At 40.6% G+C, this 23,432-nt stretch overlaps 5 protein-coding genes across 11 annotated transcripts; 3 read left to right on the top strand and 2 right to left on the bottom strand.

The window, feature by feature from the left end:
* Window positions 1-1,433: 1,433 nt before the first annotated feature.
* On the top strand, window positions 1,434-13,082 carry LOC140783735 (E3 ubiquitin-protein ligase ATL31-like). 5 transcript variants are annotated; one of them, XR_012108182.1, is made up of 8 exons: window positions 1,434-1,586; window positions 2,206-2,317; window positions 6,299-6,541; window positions 7,164-8,780; window positions 9,035-9,419; window positions 9,725-9,885; window positions 9,969-10,057; window positions 10,153-10,378. XR_012108182.1 is itself a non-coding variant. In XM_073130748.1 (7 exons), the coding sequence occupies exon 7, from the start codon at window positions 11,542-11,544 to the stop codon at window positions 12,811-12,813; it is 1,272 nt and encodes a 423-aa protein (XP_072986849.1). In that variant the 5' UTR covers window positions 9,283-9,419; window positions 9,725-9,885; window positions 9,969-10,057; window positions 10,153-10,223; window positions 10,425-10,737; window positions 10,841-10,931; window positions 11,138-11,541; the 3' UTR covers window positions 12,814-13,082. The 5 variants fall into 5 exon arrangements, 3 of the variants coding, with proteins under 3 accessions (XP_072986849.1, XP_072986865.1, XP_072986859.1); XR_012108181.1 differs by having other exon boundaries at window positions 1,444-1,586; window positions 8,987-9,419; XM_073130748.1 differs by lacking the exons at window positions 1,434-1,586; window positions 2,206-2,317; window positions 6,299-6,541; window positions 7,164-8,780 and adding exons at window positions 10,425-10,737; window positions 10,841-10,931; window positions 11,138-13,082 and having other exon boundaries at window positions 9,283-9,419; window positions 10,153-10,223.
* Window positions 2,893-9,682, bottom strand: LOC140783721 (uncharacterized). Of its 3 annotated transcripts, XM_073130729.1 has the most exons (9): window positions 9,198-9,682; window positions 8,990-9,106; window positions 8,147-8,373; window positions 7,787-7,998; window positions 7,605-7,707; window positions 7,109-7,479; window positions 5,417-5,915; window positions 3,518-4,239; window positions 2,893-3,430 (listed from the first exon to the last, which is right to left on the bottom strand). In XM_073130729.1, the coding sequence occupies exons 1-9, from the start codon at window positions 9,457-9,459 to the stop codon at window positions 3,094-3,096; spliced, it is 2,850 nt and encodes a 949-aa protein (XP_072986830.1). In that variant the 5' UTR covers window positions 9,460-9,682; the 3' UTR covers window positions 2,893-3,093. The 3 variants fall into 3 exon arrangements, with proteins under 3 accessions (XP_072986830.1, XP_072986822.1, XP_072986838.1); XM_073130721.1 differs by having other exon boundaries at window positions 2,893-4,239; XM_073130737.1 differs by lacking the exons at window positions 8,990-9,106; window positions 9,198-9,682 and adding an exon at window positions 8,586-8,702 and having other exon boundaries at window positions 2,893-4,239.
* A 2,377-nt stretch (window positions 13,083-15,459) lies between the features above and the next one.
* On the top strand, window positions 15,460-17,070 carry LOC140780512 (2-oxoglutarate-dependent dioxygenase 19-like). The gene is made up of 4 exons (XM_073126126.1): window positions 15,460-15,940; window positions 16,028-16,263; window positions 16,335-16,662; window positions 16,748-17,070. The coding sequence occupies exons 1-4, from the start codon at window positions 15,698-15,700 to the stop codon at window positions 16,997-16,999; spliced, it is 1,059 nt and encodes a 352-aa protein (XP_072982227.1). The 5' UTR covers window positions 15,460-15,697; the 3' UTR covers window positions 17,000-17,070.
* A 370-nt stretch (window positions 17,071-17,440) lies between these two features.
* Window positions 17,441-18,885, top strand: LOC140781884 (putative clathrin assembly protein At4g40080). Its single transcript, XM_073128171.1, has one exon. The coding sequence runs from the start codon at window positions 17,760-17,762 to the stop codon at window positions 18,747-18,749; it is 990 nt and encodes a 329-aa protein (XP_072984272.1). The 5' UTR covers window positions 17,441-17,759; the 3' UTR covers window positions 18,750-18,885.
* An 892-nt stretch (window positions 18,886-19,777) lies between these two features.
* Window positions 19,778-23,144, bottom strand: LOC140799362 (protein DETOXIFICATION 27-like). The gene is made up of 8 exons (XM_073153674.1): window positions 22,794-23,144; window positions 21,380-21,921; window positions 21,050-21,136; window positions 20,913-20,969; window positions 20,542-20,780; window positions 20,324-20,442; window positions 20,141-20,227; window positions 19,778-20,018 (listed from the first exon to the last, which is right to left on the bottom strand). Exons 1-8 carry the CDS (start codon window positions 23,100-23,102, stop codon window positions 19,971-19,973), a joined length of 1,488 nt encoding a protein of 495 aa, XP_073009775.1. The 5' UTR covers window positions 23,103-23,144; the 3' UTR covers window positions 19,778-19,970.
* Window positions 23,145-23,432: the final 288 nt, after the last annotated feature.

Raw genomic sequence — 23,432 nt, 5'->3', positions numbered from 1 at the left:
TGTTACGATTAATCAAATCACAAACTATTACATTAATCAAGCACCCGACCAAATTGTTTAATCCATCGAGATTCCATCTAGATATTAGACTGCAGCTAAATGACATCTAATACTGCCGTTAGCATGGTGGACCTCTCAATTATTCATCCAAATTGGTCGTTTAGCACTAGTATTAATAACCGGTTAATAGTATGACATATTTGTAACGTTTTGTCACAATCAAGTATAGGGAAGTGACTTTTGTTATATTCGGGCATAGCCGTAGCTTGTCTGGTTCTCAATGTGCAAGCTAACTTCTGCCACATCTTTGACCACACGGCCACATGCATGCATGCATTTGTTTCGAACAACATGTGGCCGTGCCAAATGCTAGTGTACTCTCTATATGTATGCATGCGCCAGACATGGATGAGACTAGTTAAATTTATATTGTGAGATTCGTTTCTAACGTACGCCAACAGTGCACCGTCTATCCAGAATTAAAATTATTTTTTCAACCACGTTTAATGTTACTTTACAAGTTTTATCACGAGAACTTTATATCCATATCTCTTAAATATAAATTATATATATATTTAAAATTTATTATTTAATTATAAAAAAGTTTATATAAAAATTTATATTTATTTACTAATTATACAAAGTTTTAATTAGAATTATGTAAATAAATATTTTGTTGTAAAATATATTTAAGAGTTTATAATTATCTTTATACTATCACATCATCATACTAAGATGGTGTACGATCAGCTTCCATGTGATATCACCTATTATATATTAAAGTTGACACTATTTTATCTTATATCCAATAATTAAAGCTTGTATAGCTAATTGGGTTTTAATATGTACAAGTTCGAACCCTACTACTGCGACTTCCGGAGGCATTCTCTAGCCCACAAGCTGTCGTACGACAATAAGAAAATAGGCTGTCTGACATAAACAATTACGTAGACACCTAGAAATTTTAAAAGAAATTCCATAATGGGTTCATCATTATTCCGACAATGATTCCAACGTGGGGATGCGTTACCGAAGACAAGTGGCTTCCTCGAAATGCGTGAAACTATGGCTTGAGCTCTATATTATATAAGATTCTTATGAAGCAAATCAATCATAAATCCATATATATAGGGACGGCCCAAACAAGGAAAGGGTACCTTTACCTCATTAGCCTCTCAAATTGGAGGTTATTTAACTCATCAATCAACAAAAAGTTCGTTGCCTTTTCTCACTTGAATCGACAAGCGATGGATGTATTGGATTTTGCTAGGACTAGCTAGCTAGGGTGTTGGAGAATCTGGTCGTGTTCGATGCCACTTGGCTTTAAAAGATTAAAATCTTTGTGATATAAGTCTCATTTAGGCGCGTTCGGTTGCGCGATTTATTTTATCTTTAATTTGCTATCCCTAGATTTCACAATTCCATCTGAGATGGCCTGGATGACCCTCTTTAGCCCAAGCCCGAATATTTTGGGCCGAGACGGTAGTCCATAAATAGATCGGCGTCGGAGGAGGAAGCCATGGCGGCAAAGTCTTCGACTCGCAATGTGAGAAACACCACCGGGTACGAAACGAACGATCTCGTACGTACGTATTCTTTTTTGTTTCTTTTCTTTTTTCTCAAGTTTGTTGATTGCATTAAGTTAGTGAAGGCACTCTGCTTTAGAGGTGTAACAAATCTGAAATCTTCGATCACCTTAATCCGTAGAGAAGCAATGCGGATGATGTCAAAAAAAAAAACCCTAGACCGGAACTCTTTACCGGGAGATAGTTTCTTAATCGCGTAGGAATTTAGTGATTACAACCTCGACCACAGGATTTAATCTAGCAATTTGACAATGTCACCTAGGAATTCCTTTTGCCCGTATAATTATGGAGTGGAGGAATGGTGATGCGCTAACGCCAAGGATTCTATTTCGTTATACACTTCGTACTGCTGGGATCTTGATGACATTGCTAGCTTGGGAAAAGAATGAGGAAGCACTATGCGAGTTTCTTGAGAGAATTTTTAATACCTCAAGAACGACTAATGTTCTTCTTGATGTTTAGTTTAAAATCAAAAATTTCACTTTACTTTACATATGCATCGAGATTTACTTGCATTTTTCAGTCTCATCTGTTCCGTGATGTTAAGAATTCTCATGCTGTGACATTTTTTAAGAGAAGTTGTCTTATCCATGTTAGCTCATTAACTTTTCAATTCCAGTATTAGATAATTTGGAAGCCCTCGGCAGCAGACCATGATGATGCTTCTTTTGTTTTGTCCTAATGGACAGAGAGTTTCAAATGGAATATTGAAGACAAATACCTTCTTCTTGGTAGGTAGATGGACATATATTATCTTTTCTGATAATAATGATTAACTTTGTTAGTTTTTTTAGAATTTCTAGCTTGTTCTCTATGAAAAATCACTCTATCGTTCATGTATTTGTGTGGCTCATCGAGTGTGTTATCAGTTTTGAGCGTAGGTATCTCATAATAGAACTTATCCAACTAGCACAATGCTTGTTATTGCAGAAGGAATTTTAATACCTGTAGTAAAACAAGTAATGCTGCACTTGTTCCGCAACCACATGACACCTGGATAAGTTCTAGTCACACATCTTAGTTTCATGCCCTGATGTTTGCTTCAATATCTTGTTCCAGTCCATTTACTGCACTTTGGTACCTTCCTTCTCTACTCTGTATTTGAGTGAGCTCCTTAGACATGGATTATTGTTCAGAGCTATAGTGGCAATGAGAACCTTTTGTACATTGCTTTTTTATTGACATGATTGTGAATAAATGGACTTCATCATCTATGATAAAATGTTAAGCAGTTAGTGCTGCTAATGCAAAATATTAGCTGACATATCATAGTACAGGTTCGCAAAATTAAGCAGAACACTGCATGTGAACATCTTGGAGATCCTGCAAATATCTTATTAATTCTGGAACACTCATCTGTCATGGATCAAAATGAATTAGGAAATGGTCACTACATAACCATCTCGAAATCTTTAAAATGTCTGATAAAGAATCATGAGTGCCAAATTCTCAGAATTAGACATGCATTTCATTCACTGCTTAACTGATGCAACAATGAATTTGTAGTTTAAAGCCACTGGCCATGGATTTGAATGTATGCCATTTTTACTACCTGTCCAAGTGAAAAATATCCGAGAAAAAGTACTACTAGGAAACCAAAATATGATAATGGAAGCTTAATAAGTCCCATAACCTTGCCAACTGGAGTAAATGGCAATATAATTCCAGTAGCTGAGACAATGATGGTTGAAAATATCACAGGCCATGATGCTAAATCCTGTATGAATGGCACTTTTCTTGTTCTAATCATGTGGATTATAAGAGTCTGCATAAGTAGGCCCTCAAGAAACCAAGCAGAATGGAAGAATTCAGAAGTGGAAACTTTGTTGGTTCCATAGTAAAACCTGACAAACAAAAAGGTGGCTATGTCAATGATCGAGCAAACTGGCCCATTCCATATCATGAAAACTGGCAATTCTTTGGAAGACCACCTTTGCGGGTTCCTTGCATAACCTTCCTCCATTTTATCCCAAGGGATTGCAATCTGGCCCAGGCTATATAGAAAGTTCTGGATAAGAAGCTGCCTGGGAGTGAGTGGCTCAAACTGTAAGAAAATAGTTGCAACAACTAGGGAGACAACACTGCTGATATTTGCCACCAAAGACATCTTTATGTACTTCATAGTGTTTCCATACGTGAGCCTTCCATGTTCAACCCCAGAAACAAGCACATTTAGATCCTTCTCAAGTAGGATTATGTCTGAAAGGTTCTTAGCGACACTTGCTCCCGAGTCGACAGAAATCCCAACATCAGCAGCATCCAGCGCAAGGGAGTCATTGATACCATCACCCAAGTACCCGACAATATGGTTACCAACTTTCTGTAGTGACTGAACAACATGAAACTTCTGGATTGGCGTAAGGCGTGCCAGCACTGTCACTCTTTTGACAGTCTCATGGAACTCTGTGTGATCAAGAGCATCAAGATCTGGGCCAGTTGTCACATGAGTTGTTCTGATGCCAACCTCTTTGCAGACTTTAATTGCCAGTGGAAGTGAGTCACCTGTTAACACCTTTGCCTTCACTCCTCTTTCTGCTAGCTGCCTCAGGGCCTGCTTAGCTGAGTCCTTTGGTGGGTCAAATAAGGCGATGATGCCTATGAAAACCATGTCCGACTCAATTGTTCTGTAGTTAATCACCACACTAGAAATTCTCTGGTATAACAGAACAGAAGGGAAGGTAACTTAATAATGCATACTCCAAGACAATTTAACAAATTGATTTTGATAGAATAGATAATTCAGTTTCCTGGTTTGGTGTAATACATAAACTTGGAAGGTGGAGTGTCAGCTTTGCTTAGAAGAGTGCCATGTTGTTTTTATTTTAACTTCTTGATGAATTTTACCAGGGATATATACATAGGATATGACATACTGATAAAAAAAAAATTCCTATACTATCAACAGATAGGACAACTCCAGGTACAGAGGATCTGTTATATGTAGTATAAAGATGGAGCCTTTGGGGGGTTTATCAATATATAATAGCCATATGCAAGAGGAGGTAGCATCCACTCAGATTTTAATCCCAATCTCTCCAATCTTTTACAAAAGATCGTCGGGCTTTTTGGCATTTCTGTACATCATCTTAAACCTTTTTAGCCGTATCACTAAAACATGTTTCCTCAGCATCTTTTAACTTTCAATTAAGTCATAGGTCTTATCGTTCTTTTAATATACCACAAGTTTCTGTTTCTTAGTTATTTGATAAGGTCTTATGCTTATCATAGAGATTTTTCTTTTTCTCTCCATAGAATGATGATACTGCCTGTAGGCTGTAGCAGATGCTTAAATTTTCTTGCATACGTTATGATAAGCTACACGCTTGCAAAGTTGCAATATTGATGATCTTTTCCCTTGCTTTTGAGAGCATCAATGTTGTATAGGGTGTGGGGAAGAAGCAGCTTAATTGACTGGCGCTGAGCATAAGTCTTGTTGTAGTCCATAACAAGCAGGAAAGAAAACTTACTGTCATCTAGTTCATCTCTTAAAAGTCAAAAAAATAATGTTATTGCTGTACCTACGAGCTACTTTTAATTGCTGCATTGGTAAGTCATTGTTTCTTTTCTGTATAAATGAAATGAATTACTGGAAATATTGATAACAAATAAAAGAGTGTACACTGTCTGATAGAATAAATAATGAATTAACGATCATTATCACATTGCCTTTGACTAATGTGTTACTGAATCTCTATCATACATAAGATTTGTCCCAAAATTTCAAAGAGAAGTTACAATTTACAAAATAAATTGAAGGATCAAACTTTATATTGAGTTAGAAATTTCATCTATCACTGTAGCTTAAAGCAGATAGAGATGTGGGAACGTACCGTTGTTATCCTTCTTATTGCTACTCCCAGGACCCTTAATCCATCATTACTCAATTTCTCATTCATCTGAAGGATTCTTTGTCTATCTTCTGAAGTGAGAGCTAGGTTTACACCATTTATGTGCTCAATTGAGGTACATAAACTTAAAATTTCTTCCATTGCCCCCTTTGTTATCACACATCTGGTGGTACCATTGGAATTTTTATCAGACATACCATTTATATCCGTTTCAATAATAAGTGACGTTCTTCTTCTTATAAAATCAAATGGAACCTCATCTATTTTTCTCCATTTGCTTGCCTGGAACCTATATCCATTTGTGTAAACATATGCAAGAATTGCATCGTCAATTGGACCTTTGAGCTCTGTCTTGAAATATGAACTTAGGAATGCAAATCTTAGAACTTCTTCATTGGAAGATCCCCAACTATCCAAGTGATGAACCACTATAACATGGTCCGTGGTGAGAGTTCCAGTCTTGTCAATGCACAAGATATCCCTATGAAATACAATATGATTGATCAATAATAACTTCTCCAAAAATGGTAAAAGGATTAATCTATTAGAATGCTTTGTCAATGCACATGATATCTCTATGAAATACAAGATAATTTATCAATACTAACTTTTCCGAAATGGAAAGAGGGCTAACTTATTAGAACACTACAAGAATAAGTCTATCTAAACTTATTCTTAGCAGTAACTGTAAAAATAGTTTATTTATCTGTTAGCTCTTTTTATGTTATTCTAATGATTTAAGGTACAGGGTTCAAAACTTGTAATGAATCTTACTAGAAGCAAATGCTTTGCATTTTCTACAAATTCGCAAGAAAAGGAAACATATTGATGCATTAGCACTCATGCTGTGACATCTTGTTGCAGTTGGGTTTCGATTTATTTGGAAGAGTCAGTGCTTTCACAGTGACCAGAAAGGCTATTTACATGGTAATGCTGTTTTCAAACAATTATCTATTTAGTTTATTGACACTGAATCCGAAGCATTCAAATTATAGTTTCTCTTTCTTTTATTTAATTAGCCCTTTAACATGTTTACCTGGAGATCTGCAGAGTGGAATATTCACTAATTTTCACCCCTATCCATATATTTGATTTGGATTTACCCAGGTAGATACATCTTTTCACTGAACACTTTGTTTTTGATGTTCTTTGTGAGAACATTACTACCTGGTGGTCATCAGTAATATTGGTCTATGGATTTAAGAATTAAGAATCATCTAAGTTCATTATGTCATTCTACACTTCAAAATGTAAATAAAGCTTATAGCAGTTTACTGTTATATGGTTCTTTTAACCATTAATTCATCAGGAAAGGCCTACCGACCAGATTATGAGTAGGACATGTTGTTGATATACTTGCATAATCTGATAGCAGGTTTCTTTGATGTACTAGAAAGATCTTTATGGGAGTGGAAATAGATTGAGCTAAATGTTAGTTAGGTATCACTTGTGGATTAATCTTGTTATACTCCAAGTCTCTAACTTCGGATGCACCATAGTCGGCAAAGAAATTTTAATAAGTATTGCATACCAATCTTGTACTAGTAAAATAGAAGTCCTAATGCATGTATTCAAAGAGACATTTACATATCTAGATGTATGATACTACTCACAATAATATCTTTATGTCTGGAATAAGCATATTTATTGGAAAGCGCTTTGTTTTAGACTCACATTGCTCCCATGTTCTGTATGGCTGAAATGCTCTTAACTATGCATCTGCTTCTAGCCATGACTATGGCTCCTCTTGCAAGGCTTGTGTTTACAATGAGAGGAAGCATCTGTGGAGTCAGTGCAACTGCGACAGAGATCCCAAATATTATACTCTCACTCAAGTTGTGAGATGCCCAGTAATCAGAGGAGATAATAACTGGGACTGCAACTATCATAATGCAAATTAGTGTGTAAGATACACACCGGACCCCTTTGTCAAAAGCATCTGCCCGTTTCTCTTCTCCTAATGTGGAATATATGGTACTCATGTAAGTATTTGAACCTGTTGATATCACTAAGCCAGTGCCACACCCAGATACCACACTAGTACCCTGGAATTTAGTGTTCCTGATTAAATTCCTAATCAGATGCTGTATGTACTTTTAAATTTAGCAAAGAAAAATGGAGGGTAGAAAAATCCATATGGTATTAGACATTAAGTTGTATCCATGATTACCATAAAGCATATGTTCTTTAGCTCTAGCAAAGGAGTCTGAAGATCTTCTTTAACATCTGCTGTCTTTTCTGTTGTCCCTGACTCCCCTGTTAATGAAGACTGACTGTTCAAAATAAGGATCTCGTCATATGTTTTATAAGTGGCTTTAGAGTAGCAATAGTATGAGCCGCAAATTATGCTACCTTACAACCAACTCTTTTGATGTTATTAGCCTTATGTCACCAGGGAAGAGATCCCCAGGGCTGAAATGGATGATGTCACCAGGAACTATATCTCTCTGATCAATTTGGACTACAAGTTCTGTCTGATAAACTCTTCCGGCGCATCTCTGTACTCTGACAGGCGACTTTAACAGTTCAGAGAGATGCATGGCTGCTCTTGAACTGTTATACTCCTGGTAAGAAAATAGCAGTTCTTCTCTGAGTTTGGATATTAAGTGACCAGTATGATGAGCTCTTAGGTTAACACTTTAACATGAAAAGGATATGAAGAAACGGAAGTCTGTATAATCTTTTCAGATGTCCTAGTTATAGATATACTACCTGATGGAATCTAATGCCCACACTGATCAGAACTAGTATGAACATAATGCTTCCATTGGCATTATCATCTGCTAGGTATGATAGGGTGGCCATAACGATGAGAATGATATTAAAAAGATGCAACAAAGCCTTCCACAAAAGCTGCCACCAACCGGGGAAAGCACGATAAGCAGGGATATTTCTTCCACCTTCCTTCAATCTTCCTTCTGCTTCCTTGAAGCTCAACCCTGTTCATACATTTCACAAAATTACACTCTGCTATATATCTGGTCTAACATTTGTGGCAAGTGGTAGATTTCTTTTATCTCAGTTTTAAGATCTTTATAATAGTTGGCTAAACAAAATTCGGAAGGTAGCTGGTTAGGGACTGGGAATAGAAATGATATATGATAGATGGTGATTAATGAGTATTTGAATAAAATAAATATTAACCCCTTACGTATTTTCATAGCATTTTATGCATGCTCTCTGTTTCAAAACATTGTTCACAAAGACTTGGAGACCTGCCATACATTCGCCCTACCCAGAGTTCAGACTGAAGAGAGGATTGGTGGCTGGCCCTGTGCACAACAGTAGGGTCTTATACTCTTTGTGACCCAGTTATATCGAGGGGAGAGCTGACCTGAGATTGAAGGTGAGTTGTACAAGTACAATTTTTTTGGTCTAATATCAGTAATTTGACAGTAAGATAATTTGACTAGTGGATAGACTACGGACATGCAAAAGATTAACAAATACAGAGCAGTTTCTTTACTAAGCTTTTTGAGTGAACTACTAATTTGAGAAGAGTTGTATACTTTTGATTCTTTATATGTTAATGCAGAAATGCTTGTTTTTCAGTACCTCTCTCAGTGGACCTGACAAACTCAAAAATCATGCTCTTCTCAGCTTTGGCCAAGGCATATATCCATGAGTACACTTTTTCCTCTGCTTCGGACCGTTGTCCTGCATTATGCTTCTCTGCAGCGCCAACAGAACCAAAAACCATCTCACATGCTGAAAGAGGAAGAAATGGAAGAAGATGACAAGAGCAATAAAGTTGTTCAATTACTTCTCCGAGTGAGCTTTTCTGCGCCGCAAGAGATGAAAGCTCTCAAAATACTTTGTTTCATGTCGGGTTGATTTGAGTGGTGGTGCTTGCTCATAAGGTTCTCAGTGATAAAGTTGTTTGTGTTCATGATGGAGAACTGAACAGCGTGAAGGAAATGCTGTAGTGTGAGGACTGAGGATGTTGCCAGACATAGATGGTGATAACAGATGGAAGGAAAAGATGGTGAGTGACTTCTTTCTTCTCCATATCTTCTAACTAACATGTATCAGTAAGACTGTTAGGTGAAGTTGGAAATATTGTCTTAGATACAAATTACACTCACAACTTGTACGTAGTGAGATACAGTGGCAAGTTCAAAAACCTCAGAATTCTACTCTTTTTTTCCAACTAATAGTCTGTTCTCCAACTAATATTCTGGCGCATGCAACAACTTGTGCAATTTGGTTTGGGTTCTGAGATATGCCATTTCGTATTTGCTTTTTTTGTCGCAATCATCGGAAACTATTCTGTTGTATTTCCTTGCGCAGATGCTGTCCTGCTTGCACGGTTGCACGTTATTTACCCTGCTCAGCGGATAGAATATATCACAGAAACTTGTCAAGCTCACAAGCTCACAAGCTCTATAGAGGAGTACAATTTACAGTGATTAACGAGTACATCCCCATTCTTTATCCATGCTTCTCGGAGAGTAAGGATTCTTTGGACAATTTATATTCCTACTACTATATGCAAAGGCTTTGAAGCCCTTATCACTTTACACCTAACTAACAGGGACCATCTACCAAAAAGAGTGATATCATTTATACTACCGATCAATCTAGGGATATTTGGCGTTGATTGTCCACCGAACTAAATTTATGGTAGACTTAGTAACCTCCTATTTTGACCAAGCAAAAGTACTAATATTTGGATATCTATAAGTTCTAATTTGGAAGCATTCTCTTCTCGCCAACAGTTCTGGGTGCACATCAAAACCGTTGCTCGAGTGGAACGACTCACACTACTAAGGAAAAGATCCGGATTCAGGTACAATACATCCCACGTTTTTCTGGTTTGGTCATTCCATTTAGGAGGCTGCACAACTTCTTGCTTCGTACCAACTTCCTCAAATTTTATTGGTATTAATTACTCGGTTATATTACAACGCCTGATTGTTCTGCGAATAGAACGTTTTTCTTGTCCGGATTTTCTCTGTGATTGATTATTTGTAGCATTTTGTTGTTTAAGCTTATCCAGAAACTAGTGATCTGCAAAAGGACTAGTGGACTCTGGGTATCCTCAACTCCATATCGAACCCCTCTGAAGTTTGATATTTTAGAGAGATCACTATCAAAACATGGTTTTCTTGCAAGATAAGTAGCTATTTATGACTTCGCTACATTAGGATCAGTATGTAACTCTTTTTTTTCATTTCGTTTTTGTCTCAAATGATCGTTGCGTACTCCGTTCAGCAACACATGTCAACGTCCAGGCCCAGTGTGGAAGCGGTAAAGATAAAAGCTATGAGAGAATAAGGCTCTTTGTTCTTTCCACTAGGAAGGTTCGTTCCTATTTCCGTGATTTACGTTCGGTATGGGCCAAACCGGACAGCCCTTTCAGTTTTTAAGCGCTCCATTGATATATTCTTAAGACTCAATACACAGATGTTAAAAAACGAAAGAATAGGAAGATTGCGGCCGACCGTTTAAATGTTTGAAGTAAGCTACCGAATTCAACTCAACCTTGTCACAAAGAGTGAGTTAGACCATCCTTTTTTTCTAAGAGAGATTCTCTTGACATGTAAAAATGTATGGTTGGCTTTTTATCCATTTAATTGTCGCTTTGTGATCAAAATGCTTGGAATTATCCTATGTTGGCCCCAATCCCATTATGAAAAGTGCATCCCCTCTAATTTTCTCATACTACATCTACGTTAGTGATCCATCTGCCACGTGGAACAGGAACTGGTGTTCTTCCACGGAAGGTGGATGCCTCGACACTACCGGTCATTCCAAGGTAATCGCTTCTAGAAGAAGTCGCTCCTAGTTTCGATGGCATCTCTAAGCAGCCACAGCTGCCGTCCTTGACCGGAGATTAATTTATCCATCAACAATAGCAAGACGACTTCGCGCGTGCGAGATCATCGACGCCACGCCCACAAAGCCATCCCGAGGTAGAGCCGTAATAAGACGATAGTGACGGGACCTACCAGATTCCTGAACATGGACTTCTTGACTTCGCGCTATTAGCTTCACGGCCACGGCTTCTTTGGATGCCTTCCTTTATAATCACCTCCCTGCTCGACTTGCCAACACTTAGTTATTGCTTCATCTTTATTCCATAAGCATCTCAGACAACCAACCCAATGGGGACGAATCCCCGCCGTGCGACCTATGATGGTGCTGTTCCTTTCCTCTTCCTCCTACTGCTTCTCCTGGCCACCGCCCCATGCGGCCACGCGCAGCCGCCGCCGCCGTCTGACAATACCAATGGCTACTTCGGCCCCACGAGCTTCAATCCGTCGATGGCCATCGTGATCGTCGTCCTCATCAGCGCCTTCTTCTTCCTCGGCTTCTTCTCCATCTACATCCGCCAGTGCGCCGGCGACCGCATCGGCGCCGGAACAGGCGGGAACGCAACGAGCGGGGCCGGAGCGCTCACTGCGAGGTCCCGGAGGCAGAGGGGGCTGGACCCCGCGGTGCTGGAGACGTTCCCGACGATGGAGTACTCGGAGGCGAAGGAGCTCAAGATTGGGAAGGGGGCGCTCGAGTGCGCGGTGTGTTTGAGCGAGTTCGAGGACGACGAGACCCTTCGCCTCCTTCCCAAGTGCTCTCACGTCTTCCATCCGGATTGCATTGATGCGTGGCTCGAATCCCACGTCACTTGCCCCGTTTGCCGATGCAACCTCGTGCCCGATCCCAACGCTGCTACCACGGTCGCCGAGACGGCGGAGGAGCCAACACCAGCGCCGCATGAGGTGGCGGAGGACGAGAGACACGACGCTCCTCCGGCGACGGCTCCGGAGCACGCGGTGGTGATCGACGTGGATAGGGAGGAGAGCGAAGAGGATAGGACGAGGAAAGATGAAGCTGTCGAGCTGGACCGGATCGGGAGCTTAAGACGCGCTATGAGGTCTAAATCTGGCCGGCGTCCGGGGCGATTCCCGAGGTCGCACTCGACCGGGCACTCTCTGTCGGCCGCGGCGGTCCGACCGGGGGAGAACCTCGACAGGTTCACCCTCCGCCTGCCGGAGCACGTGCGGAAGGAGATTGTCGCCGCCGGGAAGCTCAAGCGCACGACGAGCCTCCTCGCCTTCCCGACGGCCCGAGAAGGGAGCACGCGGTCGGGTTACCGCGGCGGGGGAGCTGCAGGGGAAGGGAGCAGCCGCGGCGGCCGGAGCATTCATCTCGGGCGGTCGGACAGGTGGCCGTCTTTCCTGGCGCGGACGCTCTCGGCTAAGTTCCCGGCGTGGGCGACGGGGAGGAGAGGGGAAGGAGAAGGGTCGGTGAAGAAGGTGGAAGGAGAAGGATTCACGAAGGGGAAGTTTGGATCCGTTAAGGGCCCGTTCGATTGCCTCGGCGGCGGCAGCTCGGCCGCGGAGGAGGACGAGTCGCCGATGGCCGCCCGGCGAGTTTGACCGAGTCGGGTTCGAGTCGCCTTTCGCATCCCTCGCTCAATTCGTAAAATATTGCAAATGTTCCGAACGGATCTGGGCGACGTGGCAATATGAAGGCCGTTGGGTGTAATGTACATAAGCCTCGTAAATCTTTTTCTTTTCTTTTTGTCCTTTTTTTTTTTTTTTTGAACTGTTCGTCACGAGGTAGTGACGAACGGATATTAATTTAATGGTGGTCCATGCAGGATTGGGTTTGATTCGTTCCAATATAATAGATTTGAGATTGATAAGACTAGTGGTTTATTTTTTCTTTAATATATGTAAGGTGTGATTCTTTGATCAAGGAAAGAGCATTGCTGTTTCACTTTAGTCTAATAAAATGATGGATGATGAGTAGACTATCCTAATTTTCTAATCGCGAAATAACCGTGTCCGCCTACTACTTAGCCAGGCAATAAGGTTGGCTTCTATTAGATTATAAAATCTCTTTAAAGAGTTGTTGATAAGATATAACTGCTTCTATCTTGGAATCACGCTTTTTCCTGGAGAACTCTAAAGTCAGTCTAAAGTCACGAATTCAGCATGAAGAGAATAAATAGTACAAGCGCACTCTTGAAGAAGCTCTTGGAAAAGTTGAAGTAACGTTAAGAGTCACAATAGATGTTAAAACAAAGTAGTAGAAAATGAAAGAAAGTCTTGGGTACCGGCAAAGCATTCATTCGGTAACTGGAACAGAGGCCGAAACAAATGTATAAGTTAACGAGATGTCGCAGAGCAGTTGACATTGGGTTATGTTCCACTTTGCAGGTAATGGTTTTGTTCTTATATATCTAATGATATTTAAAATAGTTGTTCGTCTAAATCTAAATCAAATTACTTCCGCTCCAGATGATAAACAAGTATCATGGATATTTAAGAAGTTAAGACACGATGTTAGACCTTAATTCATTGACTTACTTAAATTACTAGTTTAAATTAACAATGGCAAATGTCATCCCTGATGTCATGAATAATATTATAAGAAATTTTGGTCATGTTTGGGAAACAAACTTCTCGTTCTCGGCAAATTCATGCCCTGCCTAATATGGAAACATAACATTCTTATCCAACAATCAATGAAATACTTACATGTAAAATTCATGGGGTTCTTTTCATAATTTCCGGGGACTTACATAGTTATATTACTATATATTATATTCTCTATTTGGATAGGAGAGAAAGGAAGAGAAAAATCCCTTCCTCTCTTCATTATATTAGAGAGAGAGAGAGAGAGAGAGAGAAACGTGATGATTAGAAAATCTATTTTTCTAATAAGAGAAAATATTTCTCTTGCAAATTTTCTCTTCTTTCTTATTCTCTCGTAGTATATCCTCCATTTAAATTATAATCTATAATATTTAGTTGATGAATCTAAATATATATAATGGTATTCATTGTTGGTTTCACACTATGTTTAAATTAATCCATTGTGACGAACGGTCAAGTCAAGGGTGATTAAATCAAATATGAATCATTTACAAATTCTGTTGACTTCGGCCGACCAATACCTTATACCTAAAGAAGACTATTAAAAATAATTTTCACTCATAAGGTTTTATTTTAGGCTTTTTTCTGAGAGAGATCCGTATATTAAAACTCCCACCCGTGGAGAGTTAGTTAACAGCCGACTCACTAGGCTTTTCTAAGTTCGAACCCATTTCAAATAAAGCTTCCATCTTGGACCTGACCCATTTTAAGTTTGGGTTCCCAATTAAAAAGCTTGACCCATTTGTTTTTCTTTTTCATAGATCATAAGGTTATAGGCTTTCATGGGGAAGTTAAACTCATAACTTTTATTGTGAGCTAATAGGACTCAACCCATTGGGCTAGAATTGTGACCAAATATGTCTGATTTGTTATAGCGTTGCATTGGTTTATCTCGTTTGTGTTAAGAAGAACCTTAAATTCGTATATCTAGATGAATTAATATGAGGTCTTTATCTCCCAACAGATGGATTGTCATATACCTAGTTAATTGTGGTTTTTTTTCTTCTAAGGAAAGATCTACAATCAAATGGTTTCATTAATTTAAATCTTGATATTTTTTATTGTTGCCCTTTGAGACACGGCGAAAATCATTTGACACAATATCTAATTTTAACTATACTAGACATTACTATGAAGAAGGGCAAAGTATCAAGCCAAATAACACTGATAAAATACAGTAAAAAAAAAAAATATGTCCCAAACGGGTTCGCAGATATAAATGCCTAAAGTTATAATGCAACTTTGTTGCAATCTGATAGTTAAATATGCACAATCTTGTGAATATCTGAAGGTGAGAGAAATAAGAATCACCGGCTAATTGCTTATGAGATGCCCCTGAAATCAAAACCTACAACAAACCTATGAACGAAGCAAGAAAAGAAGTAACGAAGGTTACATAGAAATGAAGAAAGAAGAGGACTACATGTATCGCATAGTAACGATTTGGCGGTGCATTCAATAAAAATCTGACCCAGACCCCACTGCTCGACACTCATTCCTACCCAAACACTTCACTTGCCTACCCACAGAGTTAGGGAAGGTGAGCGGAGGACCCTTACCTACCCGCAGAGAATAGTACAAACGCACTCTCGAAGCTCTTGGAAAAGTCGAAGTAATGTTGGTGGAATCACAATAGAAGTTGCAAATTAGAGGAAACTAGCTAACAGAAAATGATAGGCTTTGTTTGTGGTACTATGGTAAAGTTGTAGCAGCAAGACACGCAATAATTGGACAGCCAGAAATAAATCTAGACATCGCAGAGAAATTGACACGAGTTATGTTAAACTTTTCATATAATTTGTTTCTATGTGAAGATTATTTGATCCAGCACTCAAAGCCAAAATAGCAGTTTCACAAGATATTCTCAGCTCCCATCTCCATGGCTTCGCTGACCTTATCCTCTCCTAGCTCAGTCAAGGAGTTATCCGACTCGATTACCCTCCCCACTATTCCACAGATATTCGTGTCCAGAATCCCAGAGGCACCCAGGGATTTCGAACCCATCGTCGAGGAGGAAATCCCAGCCATCGATTTCGATCTCCTTGTGAATGGAGCACCAGATGAACGATCTCAGGTTGTCCGTGAGCTGGGCAAGGCTTGCGAGGACTGGGGCTTCTTCATGGTACGTTCACTTACTCTAAGTTATTCCTCCAAGTGGAACGAAGTGGATGGATAAGAATAAGGCCATGGTTGTATTATTCGATCGCAGGTGGTGAATCATGGCGTTCCTGCGAAATTAAGGGACTCGATGATGGACGCGTTTAAGGATCTCTTCGGTCTGACGGCTGAGGAGAAGGGAGAGTACCTTGGGCGGCAAGTGCTGGATCCAATTCGCATAGGAACCAGCTTCAACTCGCAAGTGGAGGACGTCATGTACTGGAGGGACTACGTCAAGATCTTTGTTCATCCAGTGTTCCACTCCCCCAATAAGCCTCCTAAGTTTAGGTAAGCCCCTCCTTAATTTTGACCCCTTAAATTGTACAATAAATCAATGACCTAAAATTAAAATGGATCAGAGAAATTTCGAAAGAGTACACGGCATGCACGAGAGTTGTGGGCATGGAACTCCTCAAAGGAATATGGAATAGCTTAGGCTTAGATGACAGCCAAATGGGAGAGGCCTTAAACCTCGACTCCTGCTTCCAGATTCTGGCGAGCAATCTCTATCCGCCATGCCCACAGCCTGAGCTAGCCATGGGACTGCCCTCCCACTCCGACCATGGCCTCCTCACAATCCTTTACCAGAACGGCGTCAATGGCCTCCAAGTCAAGCACAAGGGCAATTGGGTTCATGTGAAGCCCCTCCCTGATTCGTACCTCGTCAACACTGGAGACCACATGGAGGTATAATTAACAATCTTCTAAGTTGCACATCTAACCTGGGCTCGTAGTAAATCTCAAACACTATGGTGTTAACTACTGTGTGCAGATTGTTAGCAATGGAAGGTATAGAAGTGTGTTACACCGAGCAGTGGTCAGTGGCGAGAGCACCAGGATGTCAATTGTGTCTCTGCTTGGACCCAATCTTGATGCTGTCGTGGAACCATCTCCCCACTTGGTGAGCATCGATAGGCCCCTGGCCTATCGAGGCATCAAGTATGGTGATTTTATGGAGCAACAGCAGAGCAGCAAGTTAAAGGACAAGTCTGTGTTGGATCTCCTAAGATTGCATGTCAACTAATAATTGTATCATTTTAACTATGAGAAACTTGTAGTATTCTACTGGATCTATGTTACCTCACTTTAACTGGACTCAACTGTACTTTATATTTGATCATAAATACCTATCTATAAGAGAGGAGGTATCTCCATCAGTCAAGCTCAAGAAAGCTTGCTATCGAATGGGCGGTAATTAGATATTACATAACTGATGCTTGTTATGTCGAGGTTTAACAAGATTCCAACTCAAAATTTTTACTTTAATATCATATTAACACACTAATTATTTTAAAATTTTAAATAATTAGTAACTAATAAATTTTATAATTTATATTGTAACAATGACCACCATTAATGATGGATTAATAAGATCAAGAACGCTTCAGAGATCGTAATAGCATTTAGTATAATGATGTTACTTCCCTATAAGCCAGCAAAGCGGTGAAAGGAATGGCGCAACTACTCTCCTACACACCAGAGCTATTACATGTAATGACTATTTCCATTGTAGATTAGCATGAAGAAATCAATATACCTGTCAATGTTTCTCTCAGAGTTGAATCTTGGCCCAAACGAATAATTGGTTCATTTATCTTATATCCTTAATTGCGTATGTGTCTGTCGACGAACCCCCCCACTCCCCAAAAATAAACAACCTTGTTCTTATCTTTCCGTACTGAAAGTTTGCGTCAAGTATACTTAGTCAACTAATCGAACAGCCCAAGTTTACTCAACCGATTCATTTGACCCCCAAAAGAGAATCCAAACCTCCCTCCTATCTCATGGGTCTCAAGCTCCGAGACCTCGTCGGCGCGCTCAAGGACACGGCCTCGGTAAGCAAAGCCACCTTCCTCTCCGCCTCTGCCCACCTCGCCGTCGTCCGCGCCACCTCCCACCACCCGTCCTCGTCTCCCCCCTCCTCCCAACAACTCTCCGCCCTCCTTTCCTTCGGCCGCGGCTCCCGCCTCTCCGCGTCCTCCCTCGTCTCTGCCCTCTCCTCCCGCCTCCTCTCCACCCGCGACCCCGCCGTCGCGCTGAAGTCCCTCCTCTCCTTCCACTTCCTCCTCCTACATGGCCCCTTCATCCTCCGCGACCAGCTCCCGCCCTTCCTCCTCCGCCACCCTTCCTCCGGCCGCAACCCCCTCGCCCTCGCCTCCTTCCCTGTCGGAAACTCCCCCTCCTCCTTCGCCCTCGCCGCCTGGGTCCGGTGGCTCGCACGCCTCCTCGAGCTCCTCCTCCTCCTCCCCCCAAACCCTAGCCCCGAACCCGACCCGGACCACGCCACCGCCCTCCTCAACGCTGACCTCCTCGCCGAGATCGACGCCTTCGTCGCCGTGATCGTCGAGATCCGCCGTGTCCCCGACTCGTCCCCCGCCATCGAGGGTAATAAGCTAATCTGGGAAGCGGTGAGGTTAGTGGAGGAGGATCTGGTCACCGCGGAGCGCGAGACCCTTGTCCGGGTGAAGGAGATGCGGGAGCGGATCGGATCGCTAGGATTCGCCGACTCCGTCGAGTTCGTGTGCTTAATGAGGAGGCTCGAGGAGTGCAGAGATCGGCCATCCGATTGGAAGTGGACGGCCGGGGATGAGGGATTTTGGCTGGAGATCATGGAGGCGAGGGAGCGGATCGAGGAAGTTGTGGTGAGGAAGGAGAACGAGGAGAGGAGGGTGAGACGATCCGAGAGAACGAGCGCCTCGGCTCGGGTCTTGGATTGGATCCAACCCGGGACGGATAAACCGGTCCGATTCGGGTCGAGCAGATGGGTTGACTAGTCGTGATGGCGTCAAATGGCGGCGGTGTCAGCTCTTTTTTTGCGAATAAAGGTGCTTAGCGTTTACTTTTGGCTCACATAAGTACATTTTTTTGTAACCAATACATATATTCAATGCAATAAAGTTGGTTAAGTAAGCTGTATGTTTGTTTCATTTTAGAAGAGGTTGGTCGGTTTTTTATGTATACCATGAGATATGGTTGAATTTAGTTGGGTCAGCTCGCGGTGTTGAATTTGCTTCTACTACCAGTTGACTTTTGATTCCTCGTCGTCTGTTGTTTTTGGAGGAAGATCCGAATTATAAGCCTGTTCAAAGTTTACGGCAGGTGTGACTATTTCTTTATTAACTTAATCCTATAATTTTAATTTGGAGGTTAAAGTTAATGTGCTCTGGACCACTTCAGAGCATGAAAGAAATGGAGAGAATCTAAACTTCGAGATGTTCTCCTCCATGTATGAGACCTAGTCATTGTCCTTCTGTAAAGCTAAATGAGGTTACTGTGTTTCGGTTGTTTACGTTAATACTCATATATGGATAGTTGTAAGATATGAGATTTTTCAAGTAATCTAGCAAAATTTTATGCAAACACATAATTTTTTTTTAAAATTATTATCCACCAAAGATTAGAAAAAAAAAAACTCTAGATTCTCTTTCGGGATTAAAACTAATGCACAACTGTTCCAGGACTATGGTTAATGCTGGTTGAAAGTATTCGCTGGATGGCTTCGGAAAGATTTCTAAAGAAATTCTTCTAAAGTTTTTCAAATACGATCATTTAAAGCTTCCTATAGGCCATAGATGATCTTCCAAAGTTTTATACAAGCGGTTCAAAGACTTTTCAAAACTCTATCGACCTCTTATGACTTCCTTGTTTCATAGCTCATACAATAATGTTGCTCTAGAGTCATAAGATACACAATATTATTTTGCTCACAAATTGCCAATTACAAATAGAAATAGTAACTAGCATTATGATAATTTTATACACATGTAAGCAATCTAATTTGCTAGATTGTAGCTTATATCTCTTTAAGAAGATATTTTTCTTTCTTTATATTTTATTGTTTAATTACATCTATGCGCTTTGATAGCCTTAGACGAAGCTAAGCTAAACTTTATGCTTAATTTCGTTGAATCGTTGTAAAGTTGGCATTAAAAAAGTTCAGAATCTTTTGGGAAAGCAATGCTTTCTCTTTCTTCATCTATATATCACTCCTCAAGTCACTTAGAAGCCCCCCACCTCGCCATTCTCTCGAAGGCTATCTTCGCCTACAAACAGCCAGCGGAAGAAAGAAAGAGGAGGAAAGAAATTGCACCCAAAAGATTAGATTTATTACATTGGAGCACTCCAAAATATAAGGGAAAAAGAGAAGTGTATTGAGTTTAATTACCTCTTTGTCCCAGTTACACTTCATGGTAATGAAGGCCAGTATGACTGTTTGAACAGCAGTGCCACCGATCATTCCAGCCCAAATTCCCTAGTAATAAGTAGTACAAATTGAAGCCTTGATTAGATGATCAACTTGTAAGATTCAAGTCAACATTGTTTTTAAGAAGAGAATAGCATGACTTACCAAAACCCCAAGGTCAAAAACCCATCCCAGTACAATTCCGGCAGGAATCCCAATCAAGTAGTATGTTCCAATATTCACATACGCCACCGTTGCTTGCCACCCTGAACCAACTGCTACGCCTGCAAAAGAAATATTATATATGAAGAGAAAGAAATAAGATACCGAAGAACAGAATATTCATAGAATAGAATCATCGATAGAGCTTCTTGTTTAATTACCTGAAAGAACTGGTTGAATGCTATTAAGGAGAATGGTGAAAGCCAAAAGAGTAGCAAGTTTGTCGACGGCCTCAAGAACAACTACACTTGACGAGAAGATGAGAGCAATCTCTTCATGGAAGCCTATGATCAGCGCCCAAAAGAGAAGGCCTATCGCGGTGGAGGTTATCGCAGACACAATGGTTGCGAACCTCGCACCTTTACCATTGCCTGCACCAAGCTCATTCGCAACTCGCACTCTTATATTTACACACAAAAATTAAAGCAGATATTAGCAGTCAGCATATTGATCAAATCGCCAAATTCTAGTCCGCATTATATATGTGGCATAGAACTAAAAAAAAAAAGAGAGGACTAATTGTATAACATACCCAGTGCCTGCAAAGAATGACATTGGAATCATAATCTCCCAGCCATTAATGTTCATGCTGCCAGCCAAATATTTTTGGAAAAGATCGAAGCTAATTAGAGGCATTTCTACTACGTGAAATCAATATTTGGTACTCACCAAACGGAGAGAGCATCCACAGCAATCTCGGCATTCTTTAGATTACCCGCTAGCAAAAGCAATATCCTGTAATACCAATACTCCAAGCTGCACCGTGCACCAAGTAAGAAATAAATTAAATGACTAAACGTTTACAGGAAAAAAAAAATGTAGTCATAAAAATTTCTTATTAGAGCTTTGCCTCTCTTCCCTCTAGCTAAATCACATTCCATATCTGACAAGTGGCAACGAACGAAATGATTCAATATATGCCTAGCGAAGCAGATTTACGTAGAAAATTTCATGTGATAAACATATGAAGGTAATTAAGGATATAGTTATGTCACATACCATAGCATGACACCAGACGCAGCCGATAACTTCAAGAACTCCCAGAGCCCAAAGAAAGCTTCAATGGAGAACCCCTTCCAAGAGCGAGGACACCCTCCCGAAGCAACGTAGCCGAACTCCACGGCCACCGCCACCCACCAGGAGAAGTCGAGCGTGACGACCGCGGCGATCAGTCCAAGCTTCATCTTGTCCAAGAAAAGCCAGCTGACGAAGACGTGGACGACGAGAGCGAAGACGATGGCGACGGCGTTGACGGAGTTCTTGAGCTGGCATTGGAGAAACCTCTGCAGTGGGAATAGCATAGCGAAGGAGAAGTGGAGAGGGATCAGCCATAGGCATAGCTGTCCGGCTTGGCGCGCGAGGTCTTCGGGCTGGCCGAGAAGGATCAAGAACGGGGCGGCGAAGATGTACATGGGGAGGAGAAGGATGGCGCAGAGGAAGAGGATGATCCACGACCTTTGCATGTAGATGCCGAGCATGGCGTACTTCTTTGCGCCGAAGGCCTGACCGCATAGTGTCTCCAAGGCGCTTGCCATGCCAAGCTGAGGAGGAATTAATTAAGTTTGTCGTCTTAATTAATAATTCGTACGTGAGAAACGTAGGTTCTGTTGGATTACGTACTGGCATGAAAATAATGTAAAACCTAGATTGCTTTCGTACAAAACTACAAAGAAAGAATAGTCATCTTGGATTGAAGTTTTCGCGGATTCCGACCATATCGCTGTGGGATCTTAGGCCTAAATCGTCTCAAATGGCCGTGATTCAGTTGGTACATACCATTTTTTTAAATAAAAATAACCGATATATCGAAACGGATACTTTAAAACCCTGTATTACTTGTTGGAGGAAGTTAAGATAAATAGTAAACTTCTTTAAGTGGTTGATTTGGATGAAAACTAGATCGAAATCTTCTTTAATTTATTGATTCAACTCAACACAAAATCAAGAAGACAAAATAATAATAATAAATTAAGAAAAATATAAAAATAAATAAATAAAAAATAAACAAGATTTCTTTGTGGTTACTAGTCTAGCTACAAGATTGTATATAAACTCATAGATTGATGACTCAAAAATCTAACCCGACGAAATGACTGAATTTTTATAAATTAAAAATTTTGGATCTAATATTAATTGGAGAAACCTAATTTAACTTGAATCAATGGCAATCCAACACATGAATCAGAATTCTGACTCCCAAACGGAAAAACATAAGCAAAACAAAACTTAATACTACAAATAATATCCTGCATCCTCATCTTACAATAAATAGATAGATAGATAAATAGCTGCTAATGATGACTAGATGTATATATTGCTGTTGTCATGCATGCGTAAATTATATTATATCAAATTAATGTGCTTAGCTAATGAGAAATGGAGGAGTTTTCATTTAAACAATTACGTATCGTACCATGAGACCAAAGTTTAAAGCAGTGACAACATTGGTAGCAATGGAGATAGACGCGAGCTCGAGGTCACCAAGGTGGCCTGCATAGGCTTGCGTTATGACGCACATCCCAAACAACGCCAGCCTCCCAACCATGGCTGGCCCAACGATCCCCCATAGCTTCTTGGATTCCTCCCACACCCTTACGTGAAGACCCAACTCCTCTCCCCTCCCAATATAATTATTACTATCAATCAACGGCACACTACTACTACTCTCTTCTCTCGCCTCCATCTCCACTTCTCTCTTGATCTCAGAGATAAGGATAAACATATATATAGGAATGCATATACTTAATTAGCAGTAATTACCACCCCGAGATTCCAAACCATATTAGCAGTTGTCATGATTTGATATAAATAATTGCATTTTTCACACGCGGTGGTTGGCGAAGAAAATAAATATCCACATCACGTTAGCTGTCGCATAAATGCTTTCTTCTGAGAAACTTTGTCCCGTAAACTAATACGCACAATAGCATATATAACACGTACTACTAATTTCACCTGGGAACCCTTTTCTTTGTGTGCAGTCTACGTGGGCCAATACGTTGTTTGTAATAAATCACCTATAACTTAATAAAATATTTGATCTATGGACTTT

The sequence above is a fragment of the Typha latifolia genome, chromosome 1 (assembly GCF_019914945.1).
Source record: "Typha latifolia isolate L0001 chromosome 1, TyphaL0001v2, whole genome shotgun sequence".
Classification (NCBI taxonomy): Eukaryota; Viridiplantae; Streptophyta; class Magnoliopsida; order Poales; family Typhaceae; genus Typha; species Typha latifolia.
This window is presented reverse-complemented; position numbering and strand designations above follow the sequence as displayed.

Excerpts from the sequence above, each read along its gene's own strand:
- LOC140781884 (XM_073128171.1), top strand. The coding sequence starts at position 17,760 with ATGGGTCTCAAGCTCCGAGACCTCGTCGGCGCGCTCAAGGACACGGCC.
- LOC140799362 (XM_073153674.1), bottom strand. The coding sequence starts at position 23,102 with ATGTTTATCCTTATCTCTGAGATCAAGAGAGAAGTGGAGATGGAGGCG. Across the intron at positions 20,228-20,323 it reads TTTTTGACCTTGGGGTTTTG|GGAATTTGGGCTGGAATGAT; the intron begins GTAAGTCATGCT and ends ACTTATTACTAG. Across the intron at positions 20,019-20,140 it reads AGTGTAACTGGGACAAAGAG|GCGAAGATAGCCTTCGAGAG; the intron begins GTAATTAAACTC and ends GGCTGTTTGTAG.
- LOC140783721 (XM_073130721.1), bottom strand. The coding sequence starts at position 9,459 with ATGTTAGTTAGAAGATATGGAGAAGAAAGAAGTCACTCACCATCTTTT. Across the intron at positions 9,107-9,197 it reads AGAAAAGCTCACTCGGAGAA|AGAAGCATAATGCAGGACAA; the intron begins GTAATTGAACAA and ends TTGGCGCTGCAG. Across the intron at positions 5,916-7,108 it reads ATACAGAACATGGGAGCAAT|GGATATCTTGTGCATTGACA; the intron begins GTGAGTCTAAAA and ends TGTATTTCATAG.
- LOC140783735 (XM_073130764.1), top strand. The coding sequence starts at position 11,542 with ATGGGGACGAATCCCCGCCGTGCGACCTATGATGGTGCTGTTCCTTTC.
- LOC140780512 (XM_073126126.1), top strand. The coding sequence starts at position 15,698 with ATGGCTTCGCTGACCTTATCCTCTCCTAGCTCAGTCAAGGAGTTATCC. Across the intron at positions 16,264-16,334 it reads AATAAGCCTCCTAAGTTTAG|AGAAATTTCGAAAGAGTACA; the intron begins GTAAGCCCCTCC and ends AAAATGGATCAG. Across the intron at positions 16,663-16,747 it reads ACACTGGAGACCACATGGAG|ATTGTTAGCAATGGAAGGTA; the intron begins GTATAATTAACA and ends TACTGTGTGCAG.